This window comes from Oncorhynchus kisutch, linkage group LG17 (genome assembly GCF_002021735.2).
Source record: "Oncorhynchus kisutch isolate 150728-3 linkage group LG17, Okis_V2, whole genome shotgun sequence".
Classification (NCBI taxonomy): Eukaryota; Metazoa; Chordata; class Actinopteri; order Salmoniformes; family Salmonidae; genus Oncorhynchus; species Oncorhynchus kisutch.
The window spans coordinates 74,851,320-74,864,558 of record NC_034190.2 but is presented as its reverse complement, the minus strand read 5'-3'; the positions used below and the strand labels follow the sequence as shown (position 1 = coordinate 74,864,558).

The 13,239-nt window shown below is 44.9% G+C and overlaps 1 protein-coding gene across 3 annotated transcripts in view; it reads left to right on the top strand.

Moving 5' to 3' along the window:
• Positions 1–12,900, top strand: part of LOC109878414 (formin-like protein 3) — a 91,539-nt gene extending 78,639 nt beyond the window's left edge. The window contains exons 19-24 of one of the 3 annotated variants that reach the window (XR_004203716.1): positions 136–296; positions 651–752; positions 1,569–1,661; positions 4,713–4,836; positions 7,700–8,480; positions 10,873–10,984. Coding sequence is in view for 2 of the 3 variants with exons in the window: in XM_031794593.1 (XP_031650453.1) it covers positions 136–296; positions 651–752; positions 1,569–1,661; positions 4,713–4,836; positions 7,700–7,791 (572 nt within the window). In the remaining variant the exon portion in view is untranslated. Of the gene's footprint in view, positions 1–135; positions 297–650; positions 753–1,568; positions 1,662–4,712; positions 4,837–7,699; positions 8,481–10,872 lie in introns of all 3 variants that reach the window. The other 2 variants (XM_031794593.1, XM_031794594.1) reach the window with 2 other exon arrangements.
• The last annotated feature ends 339 nt before the right edge of the window (positions 12,901–13,239 follow it).

Genomic DNA, 13,239 nt, shown 5'->3' with positions numbered 1-13,239 from the left:
GAGGTTTGATATTGTGTGTGTGTGTGTGTGTATGTGTGTGTGTGTGTGTGTGTGTGTGTGTGTGTGTGTGTATGTGTGTGTGTGTGTGTGTGTATGTGTGTGTGTGTATGTGTGTGTGTGTGTCTCTCTCTCTAGTGTCTCTGGAGAATGTGCTGCTGGACGTGCGGGAGCTGGGTAAAGGGATGGATCTGATCAGGAAAGAGTCTAGTCTCCATGACCACTCTGTTCTCAAGGGCTTCCTCCAGACCAGCGACACTCAGCTGGACAAACTGCAGAAGGATGCCAAGACCGCTGAGGTTCTCACGTCACCTCCATCCTATCAAAACTACAAACTGAATTTTTCAACACTGACGTCTCTAACATTTAAAAACGTACACTTCTTCCACTACTCAATTTTTTTTTTGTTGATCGCTAAAGCAAGCACACAATTTTTATTCAGGAAAAATACCTCTTCTAAAACTACCAACTGGTCAAAACACAACACAACTTACTGTAACATGAAACAACACATCTTCCTTCTGAGACGCAGCACAACAAAGACCTGTGCAACAATACAGCACAACACTATAAAAACGGCTTTGTTAAGGTTTGCAATGTTGACAAATGTTGTGTTCTACCCTTGACACGTGTCTCTCCCGGGTCATTTCTAGGAAGCCTTCAACAATGTGGTGAACTACTTTGGGGAGAGTTCCAAGACGACTCCTCCCTCCGTGTTCTTCCCTGTGTTTGTGCGATTCATCAGAGCTTACAAGGTAAGGAAGGACCAAACAACACACATCTTCTACAGGGATCACATGTATGTAACAGGCCACTTAGCTAACGCTGTCATCCAAAGTTACTTATTGTAAAGTGAGGATGTGTATGTGATCCCTGTAGGAAATGAACCCACAACCTTGTAGTGCTTTGATGTGTGTCAATAGCGCCACACTTTTACCAACTGAGCCTCACAGGGCCATGTTCAGGAGGAGCTTACTCTCTCTGTCCTATGGGAGTTAGCCTAACCTTGAGTTAGTCTGGCTGTTGTCCCACTGCCTCCCAGAGAAAAGCAGAACGGTCTGTGTGCCACAGGACAGGGTGTGGACTGGAGTAACAGGTCTAATAACAGGAAGGGCCAGCTGGGTCAGAACGGTAGTGGTGGTGTTTAAACTGGGCCCCGTCTTCCCACCTGCCTTCCCCTCCTGCCCCTGCCTCCCCCCTCTGACCCCTGGACCGAGGGCCGCTCTTCCTCTGCCTCCCCCGGATGGACAGCTCTGTCCTGCGACACAGACACCTTCCTGAGATTGTTCTCTACAAGGATTTATGGATCTGTGAAAGAAACGTGCAGCTAAAGGATCTGTGCGTTGTGGTGTTAGAGAGAGAAACAGGGAGGGGAAGAGTAAGAGACACACACAAACACACAGAGAAAATGAATGGTGCTGACTGTTTAGCTACATGAAAGTATGTTATCTCTATGTTTACTCAACTCCCAGATCCAGTTCTGCTATTATAAAAGAGACCAAATCTTTCCATAGCTTGGCTTAGCCAAGTCTTCTCTGAATGGCGTGCATTTTGTGATGTCCTCCCTACAGGATGCAGTGGAGGACAATGAGCAGAGGAAGAAGCAGGAGAAAGCCATGAGAGAGAAGTTACTGGCCCAGGAGGCCAAGCAACATGACCCCAAGGTACAATACTAGAAGTCTCCCTAGCCCTGATTCTGACAGACAAGGCCCAAAAAGCCAAAAGATGCTCAATGATTATTTAATTAGCAAATTTAGGCATAACATGCCAGCAGCAAATGCTGACACTGCACATCCAAATATATCACACCAAATTATGAAAGACAAGCATTGTAATTTTTTGTGAGGAAGAGTTCAAAAAAAGTATTGTTGACTATCAACAAAGACAAGCCTGTAGCGGCAGATCTCCTCTTCGTCTGAAGAGGAGTAAGGATCGGACCAAGATGCAGCGTGGTAAGTGTTCATGACGATTTATTAAAAAAACGAACTGAACACTGAAATACAAAACAATAAACGATGGGATGAAAACCAAAACAGTACCGTGTGGCGACAAACACACACACGGAAACACCCACAAACCAACAGTGAAATCCAGGCTACCTAAGTATGATTCTAACGACACCTGCCTTTGATTGAGAACCATACTAGGCTGAACACAAAAACCAACATAGAAAAACCAACATAGACTTCCCACCCCAACTCACGCCCTGACCATACTAAATAAAGACAAAACACGGGAAATAAAGGTCAGAACGTGACAAAGCCACCGGGGTCTGACAACTTACATGAAAATCTCTGAGGACAATAGCGGATGGTATTGCCACTTCTATTTGCCATATCTTCAGTTTAAGCCTACTAGAAAGTGTGTGCCCTCAGGCCTGGAGGGAAGCAAAAGTCATTCCGCTACCTAAGAATAATACTTTACTGGCACAAATAGCCAACCAATCAGCCTGTTACCAACCCTTGGTAAACTTTTGTAAAAAATGGTGTTTGACCAGATACAATGCTATTTTGCAGTAAACAAATTATAGGGAAGGACATTCAACAAGCACAGCACTTACAAAAATGACCTAGATAAATATATGATAAAAAGATTGTGGGGGCTGTTTTGTTAGAGTTCAGTGCGGATGTTGACATTATTGATCATTGTCTGCTGCTAGGAAAACGTATGTGTTATGGCTTTACACACTCTGCTATTTTGTAGATAAAGAGTTATCTGTCTAACAGAACACCTTTTTCCTGTTCTTTAATGGAAGCCTCTCCAACATAATCCAGGTAGAATCCGGAATTACTCAGGGTAGCTTCCTAGGCCCCTTACCTTTTTCAAGCTTTACTAACGACATGCCACTGATAACTCAACACTATATACATTTAATGGAAGCCTCTCCAACATAATCCAGGTAGAATCCGGAATTACTCAGGGTAGCTTCCTAGGCCCCTTACCTTTTTCAAACTTTACTAACGACATGCCACTGATAACTCAACACTATATACATTTAATGGAAGCCTCTCCAACATAATCCAGGTAGAATCCGGAATTACTCAGGGTAGCTTCCTAGGCCCCTTACCTTTTTCAAACTTTACTAACGACATGCCACTGATAACTCAACACTATATACATCAGCTACTACAGCCACTGAAATGACACTTAACAAAGAGCTGCAGTTAGTTTCAGAATGGGTGGCAAGGAATAAGTTAGTCCTAAATATTTCCAAAATGAAAAGCATTGTTTTTGGGACAAATCATTCACTAAACCCTAAACTAAATCTTGTAATGAATAATGTGGAAATTGAGCTGTTGAGATGACTAAACTGCTTGGAGTAACCTTGGATTGTAAACTGTCATGGTAAAAACATATTGATACAACAGTAGCTAAGATGGGCAGAAGTCTGTCCATAATAAAGCGCTGCTCTACCTTCTTAACAACACTATCAACAAGGCAGATCCTACAGGCCGTACTATACACGTACATACGTACTATACACACACTTACACATGGATTTTGTGTTGTAGATGTGGTAGCTGAGGGCACACACTTGATCTATTGTGAAATCAAATGAAATCAATGCGCATGTGCCAAGTACAACAGGTGTAGACCTTACAGTGAAATGCTTACTGTTGTGAATGTATAACTGCCTTAAATTTAGCTGGAGTCCAGGAAGAGTAGCTGCTACCTTAGCAGGAACTAATGGGGATCTATAATAAATCCAAATACAAATACCAAAACTGGACTCAACGAACATTAGTAACATTGAGCTTAATGTGCTCTAGAATTTAAACTAAATGATGGATATGACCACCTGACTGACCACCTGACTGACCACTCAGCTGACCACCTGACTGACCACCTGACTGACCACCTGACTGACCACTCGGCTGACCACCTGGCTGACTACCAGACTGACCACCTGACAGACCACCAGACAGACCACCAGATAGACCACCAGACTGACCACCAGCCTGACCACCTGACTGACCACCTGACTGACCACCAGGATGACCACCTGACTGACCACCAGTCCACCTGACTGACCACCAGACCACCTGATTGACCACCAGACTGACCACCAGACCACCTGATTGACCACCTGACCACCAGGTTGACCACCTGACTGACCACCAGACTGACGACCAGACCACCTGACTGGCCACCAGGCTGACCACCTGACTGACCACCAGACCACCTGACTGACCACCTGACTGACCACCAGACTGACCACCAGACCACCTGACTGACCACCAGACTGACCACCAGACCACCTGACTGGCCACCAGGCTGACAAACAGACCACCTGACTGACCACCTGATTGACCACAAGACTGACAGACAGCAAGATTTATACAAATCTCTGCTGTTGAAAACTAAAAGCTAGTCTAAAGTAAATGGGCGATAATGTCTCAATGCTTTTTACAGTGGAGATTGACTTTATAAATTGTCTGGCTGGACTGATGAGAAAATGGATTGCGCAGTGAGATGGAACAGAGTAAATAGGCATTTCAACGTCACAGCTTTAGCCGGCGGTAACTTGTGGAATAGGCACCGTCTGGAATGCGGTATTAACCAAGCAGCCAGGATTAGACCCACTTGTTTTATAATTCTCAATATAAGGCTCTCACACTTACTATAAGGAGTATGCATTTGTATGATTGAAACGATCCTCTGGCAGCTCAAGCCGTTTAGGCAGAATTTGATGTTCTTCCTCCTCTCTCTCCCAGGTCCAGGTAGTGAAAAAGAGGCAGCAGCAACAGGAGCTGATCTCTGAGCTGCGTAAACGCCAGGCCAAGGACCACCGACCCGTATACGAGGGGAAGGACGGCACCATTGAGGATATCATCACAGGTGGGCTCGATATGCAGCCTCGCTGGTAGCCACGTAGAACCCAGCCATTCGCAGTAGGAGCCCCAGGTCCCCTAGTCCAAGCCCCAACCCCAGCCCCATCCCAAGCCCCAGCCCCAGCAGCCCCAACCCAGCCCAAGCCCCAGCAGCCCCAACCCAGCCCCAGCAGCCCCAACCCAGCCCAAGCCCCAGCAGCCCCATCCCCAACCCAGCCCAAGCCCCAGAAGCCCCATCCCAAGCCCCAACCCAGTCCAAGCCCCAGCAGCCCCAACCCAGCCCAAGCCCCAGCAGTCCCATCCCAAGCCCCAGCAGTCCCATCCCAAGCCCCTGCAGCACCAATGCTAACCCAGCAGTCCCAGCCCCATCCCCAGCTCCAACCCAGCCTATCCCAAGCCCCAGCAGCCCCAACCCTAACCCAGCAGCCCCATTCCAAGCCCCAACCCAGTCCAAGCCCCAGCTGCCCCAACCCAGCCCAAGCCCCAGCAGTCCCATCCCAAGCCCCAGCCCATTCCAAGCCCCAGCAGCCCCAACCCTAACCCAGCAGCCCCAGCCCAATCCCCAGTCCCAACCCCAGCCCCAACCTCAGCCCCAACCCAGCCCAAGCCCCAGCAGCCCAAGCCCCAACCCCCAGCAGCCCAAGCAGACCCAGGGACTGGGCTAAGATCACTGTGGTCCTCAACTGCTCGGCTGGAGGAGCACTGTGTTACGCAGTTCAGACACCACTACCAGAGGCTCCAGAGCATCTAGACAACAGCAGATTCCAGGTCTCAATCATGTCCCAGTAGTTTATTTTTTGTGGCCTGCTAGTTATCTAGATTAGTAGTGTCTCATCATTATGTAGTGTCTGTGCAGCTAAGCAGCAATTGAGCCTCAAAGTATAACTACAGTAGGCATGTAGTTGAGTCATTACCCTCCCAATGCCCTGCTTCATGGGATGTGCTAACTCAGGACAGTTCCCGAACTCAACTCTCATTAATCAAAATCTACTGTGAAATAATCCAAATGTTAAATGTTAATAATTGTAATAATATGTTAATAATGTGTTAATAATGCCTTTCCTTCCTGTTACTAGGCCCTTTACAAAAAGTACATAATCTACGTTATTCAACATGTATATCCCGGTCCTCCTGGACATAGCGTCACCTACGTTATTCAACCTGCAGTATATCCCTGTCCTCCTGGACATAGCGTCATCTACGTTATTCAACATGCAGTATATCCCTGTCCTCCTGGACATAGCGTCACCTACGTTATTCAACATACAGTATATCCCTGTCCTCCTGGACATAGCGTCACCTACGTTATTCAACATGCAGTATATCCCTGTCCTCCTGGACATAGCGTCACCTACGTTATTCAACATACAGTATATCCCTGTCCTCCTGGACATAGCGTCACCTACGTTATTCAACATGCAGTATATCCCTGTCCTCCTGGACATAGCGTCACCTACGTTATTCAACATGCAGTATATCCCTGTCCTCCTGGACATAGCGTCACCTACGTTATTCAATATGCAGTATATCCCTGTCCTCCTGGACATAGCGTCACCTACGTTATTCAACATGCAGTATATCCCTGTCCTCCTGGACATAGCGTCACCTACGTTATTCAACATGCAGTATATCCCTGTCCTCCTGGACATAGCGCCACCTACGTTATTCAACATGCAGTATATCCCTGTCCTCCTGGACATAGCGTCACCTACGTTATTCAACATGCAGTATATCCCTGTCCTCCTGGACATAGCGTCACCTACGTTATTTAACATGCAGTATATCCCTGTCCTCCTGGACATAGCGTCACCTACGTTATTCAACATGCAGTATATCCCTGTCCTCCTGGACATAGCGTCACCTACGTTATTCAACATGTAGTATATCCCTGTCCTCCTGGACATAGCGTAATCTACGTTATTCAACATGCAGTATATCCCTGCCCTTCTGGACATAGCGTCATCTACGTTATTCAACATGCAGTATATCCCTGTCCTCCTGGACATAGCGTCATCTACGTTATTCAACATGCAGTATATCCCTGCCCTCCTGGACATAGCGTCACCTACGTTATTCAACATGCAGTATATCCCTGCCCTCCTGGACATAGCGTCATCTACGTTATTCAACCTGCAGTATATCCCTGTCCTCATGGACATAGCGTCACCTACGTTATTCAACCTGCAGTATATCCCTGTCCTCCTGGACATAGCACCACCTACATTATTCAACATGCACTATATCCCTGTCCTCCTGGACATAGCGTCACCTACGTTATTCAACATGCAGTATATCCCTGTCCTCCTGGACATAGCACCACCTACATTATTCAACATGCAGTATATCCCTGTCCTCCTGGACATAGCGTCACCTACATTATTCAACATGCAGTATATCCCTGTCCTCCTGGACATAGCGTCATCTACGTTATTCAACATGCAGTATATCCCTGTCCTTCTGGACATAGCACCACCTACGTTATTCAACATGCAGTATATCCCTGTCCTCCTGGACATAGCGTCACCTACGTTATTCAACATTCAGTATATCCCTGTCCTCCTGGACATAGCGTCACCTACGTTATTCAACATGCAGTATATCCCTGCCCTGGCAACTTACTCCATATAGTGCACTTCTGGTCAAAACGTATAGGGAATATGGTGCAATTTCAGAAGGACCCAAAGACCTTGTGGTCCATACACCAAAACATGGAGGTATGGCACAGAGAGAGCTGGAACATATTACGGTAACAACACTGAGAAGTGTACCAAGCTGATGGCACATCAGATGGTCTACCACAGTACAGCACCAGTACAGGTTCCTCTGTCTCAGGTGTGACATTTTCTCCCCTCATCCTCCTCCCCCCTCAGTGTTGAAGAGCATCCCCTTCACAGCCCGTACTGCTAAACGAGGCTCACGGTTCTTCTGTGATGCACAGCTGTGTGACGACTCCAACTGCTAGTCCCTACAGTTCCTCCCCCCCTAATGCCAAGGTTGTCCAGAACAGGTGTCCCCTCCTCTGACCACTGTGCATGCAGCATGACCTTCCACCCTGTCCCTCCCTAAGACTACTCCTTAACCCTTCACTAACTTTGGCGGCCAGTTCAGCACAGTGCAGTTTGTTTGAATCCTGGCCCTCGACTCTTGTTGGTGGGCAAGTGATGTGTTCTATATCCCTCAAAACACCTCTACCTGAATTACCAGGGTAGAAGTCAGACAGCCAAACCTCTTTGGATTACTGAACCTACAAAGACTGTATCAAAAGCTAATGTTAAAATGTGAATATGTAATGTTTACTACCACGAAATATAATCACATGGTCAATATGAAGTTGCATCTAGCATAACAGCATGGGCATGGAAAGCTACAATACCGGTATGTAAATACTGTATGTTCATTTTCTATCAGGTTTTATACTTTCTTCAATTTATTTTTCATAAATCTTAAAAGTACAGTATAGTAATTAAGAGGTTTGGCTACAACTGCTAACAATGCCTTGTTGTTCCTTGAAACTAACTAACATGGATGGTTTGGTTTCCCCTCTAACCTGTTAAGAACCTTTCCTCAACCTCTACTCTGTATTCATTCTACCCCTCTGAACAGCTGAACAGAAGATTAATGACAGTATATGCCACTTCTAAATTCTGCGGGGTAAGAAAGGCAGCCTGAAGCCTGTTTGCTTGGCCCTGGCCATGCTCGTCCTGTGTGCTGCGGCCTGCGGACATGCTGTGTGCTGCTAGCTACACAGTCTATGGTGCTGCTACAGTGATGTCAGCTGCTTCAGCCAGGCCAGCGCTTCAGATGCAAACAGGAACATGCTTTACTCTACAGCAAAGCATTCAGATATGCTTTACAACAGCCAGGACTGCTTTACTGCACAACAATCGGATATGCTTTTACATCAGCCACAGCAAAGCAGTCAGATATGCTTTTACAACAGCCAGGTCTACTTTTCTGCACCACAGCCCAAAAATGTAGCTTAATATTTATATAACTGGATACATCCCCTAGAATACACTGTAAGTTCATGTCAGGTCATTTTCCTTTCCATCAACCTTACCTCTCAGGAAAACAGTGGCAGCGGTTGTAGGGGGATTGAAATTTAAAGGGGCTATCAGCAGTTGCTACACACATTTTTGGACTTAATTACATGTTATATAATTATATGTACCCATTGATTTTTGAAGAATATACACTATATATACAAATGTATGTGGACAGCCCTTTGAATTAATGGATTTGGCTATTTCAGCCACCCCCGTGCTGACAGGTGCATAAAATCGAACACGCATACATGCAATCTCCATAGACAAACATTGTCTCAGTGACTTTCAACCTGGCACCGTCATAGGATGCCTCCTTTCCAACAAACCAGTCCTCCACATAATCTGCCCTGCTCGAGCAGCCCCAGTCAACTGTAAGTGCTGTTATTGTGAAGTGGAAACGTCTAGGAGCAACAACGGCTCAGCTTAGAAGTGGTAGGCCACACAAGCTCACAGAATGGTACCACCGAGTGCTCACAGTCGGCCTGCACAAAGCCCTGACCTCAACCCCATCGAACACCTTTGGGATGAATTGAAAGGCCGACTGTGAGCCAGGACTAATCGCCCAACATCAGTACTTGACCTCACTAATGCTCGTGGCCCTGTAGCAATGTTCCAATGTTCCCTGTAGCGATCTAGTGGAAAACCTTCCAGAAGGGTGGAGGCTGTTATAGCAGCAATGTTCTGACATCTAGTGGAAAGCCTTCCCAGAAGAGTGGAGGCTTTTATAGCAGCAAATGGGGGACCAAATCCATATTAATGTCCATAATTTTGGAATGAGATATTCTACAAGCAGGTGTCAAAATATTATTGGTCATGTAGTGTAACTTATAAATGCCTCATGAGCTTAGTTCAACTGTCTTACCCCATCACAAACTTGTTTTACTTCAATGTTTGAAAACAAGTAAATGTAAACAAACATTATATAGCTTCAAAACATGGTCACCTATCCTTTAGATATCATGGATGGTCCGTCCTTGCATTAGTAGCTCTGTTTATGAACAGAGAGTGATTACATTTCTCCAGCCCATCCCTCAACATATTACTGAAACAGGTGCAGTGAAAACACTTTGTCATTATTTCTACTGCTGATTGCCACTTTAAGGTAGTTTCCGATTGAGGCACCACTGGATGCAGACTCCGTGCACGCGAGAACATTGCCTTTTTGAATTTAAATTGCGCTATAGTAAGGATCTTCCACGCGACAAATTGAATCTCCATTCATGAAAGTATTTTCTTCTACTCAGGTCCCTCCGTCATCACCACCTCACCTCTCATCTTCCATGTTGCATGCTGTGTCCAGGGTTCTGTCCATCCACCACTTACCAGTCTGTCACCTGTTGATGGCATGTCTCAATGTTGTGTTTGTCCCTGGTAACTGTGACTTGCGGTGTGCTGAAAAGCTTGTTGGTCAACCAGCTCTGTTGAGGCCCCTGCACATATCCACACACACAGACATGTTCAGACATAATGGACATTTATTCAGACAAATGGATAGAAACATTGGCAACACTACTTGAACACTCCATTTTAAGGGCTACATAACACTGTCATAATCATGATGGTATAGACATTTAAGGAGTCATTTTAGAGACGACAGGTTAGATGAGTTGTATGAATATTAGCTTCTCTATAGCACGGTACCTCACAGAGCTTGTTGTCTACAACTGTGATACATTGTTGACATAGTGGTTTGTTTAAATAACTAAACCCCCATAGCCTTGGATTGAAAAATCTATATTTCTCTGTTAGTTTTAAGTTGACAGTGAAAGGGATCACTCTCATTTTAGTTAACATATACCCACATTCAATTGGCTACCCATTTGACAACATAAGTAAAATGTAACAATTCTAAACATATTTGCTGAAATATTCTGTTAGGATAAGCACTGCAAATATAGGTTCCTTAATCAACAACCTCAAACCTGAGCATGACACCACTGTACCAGAGTTTGACTTCCCAGTTAACCTGTGTGACCCCCTCTCTCACCCACTCACAGATCTCCGCAGCCAGCCTTTTCTGCGGCACGACACGCTGATCCGGAGCGGCTGGAAGAGACCCTAAACAAACCACTCGTTCTTCCTCCCTTATCATCCCTTCCTTTTATAACCCCCCCCCCCCCCCCCCCCCGTGTCTCGGTGGTCTCACCCACCCGAGGCTGCACAGAGACTAAAAGGTGGACAGGACCGAACCAATGGCCCTTGTTTTACAGGGGTATTTATTTATTTATGGAGATCCTTTATGGACACTGTCTCTCAACAAGCAGGTATAACTGTAGTATCACCGACATAGCCTACCCTCCTACCCACTGCAAACACACACCGCACACCGCACACACACAGATAATATTAAGAACAGGACTGGGCAGAAAGAGTCCAAAGAAGAAGAGTATAGTGGTGAGTTGAGCCCTTAAAGGGGCGGCTCACCTCACACAAGCAGGAAGGAAGGACACTTCAGCTGCATAAGGTGGACATGGAACCACAAGTGCCTGCTAATGTGGATCTTATTTCCATGAACCTCGATTTCCTCAGATTGTCCAATCCAAGCAAGATTGAGACTGGGAGACAGTCAGTCAAGTCACTTGGATAAATGACAGCATATGTTGACTCTACTGCTGGGATTTCCACTTCAAAGAGAACTGGGTTGTGTTCATAAGGCACCAAACGGAAGAAAACAGAATGAAACAGGGAGGGACTACCTGGACCAATAAGAATCGTCATTTTGGTTTCCGTTGCAAAACGTTTTAGATTGTGTGCCCTACCTAATGAATAGGACCCAGGGTTTTGCCTTCACATGATGTCTCTGTCCACCGATTTCAAAAAGGACTGAAGATTATTGTTATATCAGTGTCTTTTCTGGACAAGCTAGCCAAACCAAACTTCCTCTACTCTTGTGTCTTATTTCTTATTGTGCTAAAAAAAAAGTGCCTTTTTGACAGTATTATTTTTATGTGACTCAGCCATAATGTGTATCTTTAAATACTTTTTTTGTTAGATTGTATTTTGTATTGCCTTTGTATGATAACATTTAAATACTGTAAAAAAAAAATCTGAATCTCAGCTTTAATCACTAACATATCTAAAGGTTGCTTCTCAGTGCTATAATATAAATGAGCGTAGGCCAAATGTCTTCCGAAACGTTAAGAGTGGGTTAAAACATTCAATGTTTTTGCTGTCTATTACTTCTTCATCTTTATCACCTACTACAGTACAATTACCACTTCAGTCGTACCATTTCATTGCGACTTAATTACCACTTCAGTCGTACCATTTCATTACGACTTAATTACCACTTCAGTCTTACCATTTCATTACGACTTAATTACCACTTCAGTCGTACCATTTCATTACGACTTAATTACCACTTCAGTCTTACCATTTCATTACGACTTAATTACCACTTCAGTCGTACCATTTCATTACGACTTAATTACCACTTCAGTTTAAACTGAATTATTTCAAACCACTGACTAAGAACCATAAGGAACATGACCTTGCTCAGAAGTTGAAAGCAACAGTAAAGTTGGTCTGAATGTTATGTAACTGACAAGACTTTCTTGCTTAGCAAGTGATGAACGTATGATGATGTGTCTAAAATGACTGTTCAGCTTACTTGCATTTGTTGGTGGGTAAAGAATCCATTCCTATGAGTCTAACCATGTTCTCAATGCTTGTTCTCTTTGCTTACAGTTTTAGAACCGCAATGATGACCAATTTTGTTTTAGAACCGTAATGATGACCTTAATAGCCATCGAGTAAGCAGAATGATTGTGCACGCTGAGACTATCTGTGTTTCAATATGGCTTTTCCTCAAAAGGGACCGCCCATATTTACACTACTTACATTACCTTGTTGTACGAGACACAAGTCTTATAGCAGATATTTCTATATACATGTACAAATCAATGAATAGAAGAAGCCTTGTACTTTTGGGTCAGAAGGATAAAATGAAATAGTGTCTGACATTTGATGTATGTTATCTTAAATATGACTGCACTTCCCCCTTAATAAACAAAATAATATTGTGACCCAAATTTTCTTTCTCTCTCTCTTTCGGTCTCTCCCCTTTCTCTCTTGGTGTCTCTCGCTCCGTCTCTCTTTCAGTCTCACTCTCGGTTCTCTAGCTGTCTTTCTCTTTCGGTCTCTCCCCTTTCTCTCTTGGTGTCTCTCGCTCCGTCTCTCTTTCAGTCTCACTCTCGGTTCTCTAGCTGTCTTTCTCTTTCGGTCTCTCCCCTTTCTCTCTTGGTGTCTCTCGCTCCGTCTCTCTTTCAGTCTCACTCTCGGTTCTCTAGCTGTCTTTCTCTTTCGGTCTCTCCCCTTTCTCTCTTGGTGTCTCTCGCTCCGTCTCTCTTTCAGTCTCACTCTCG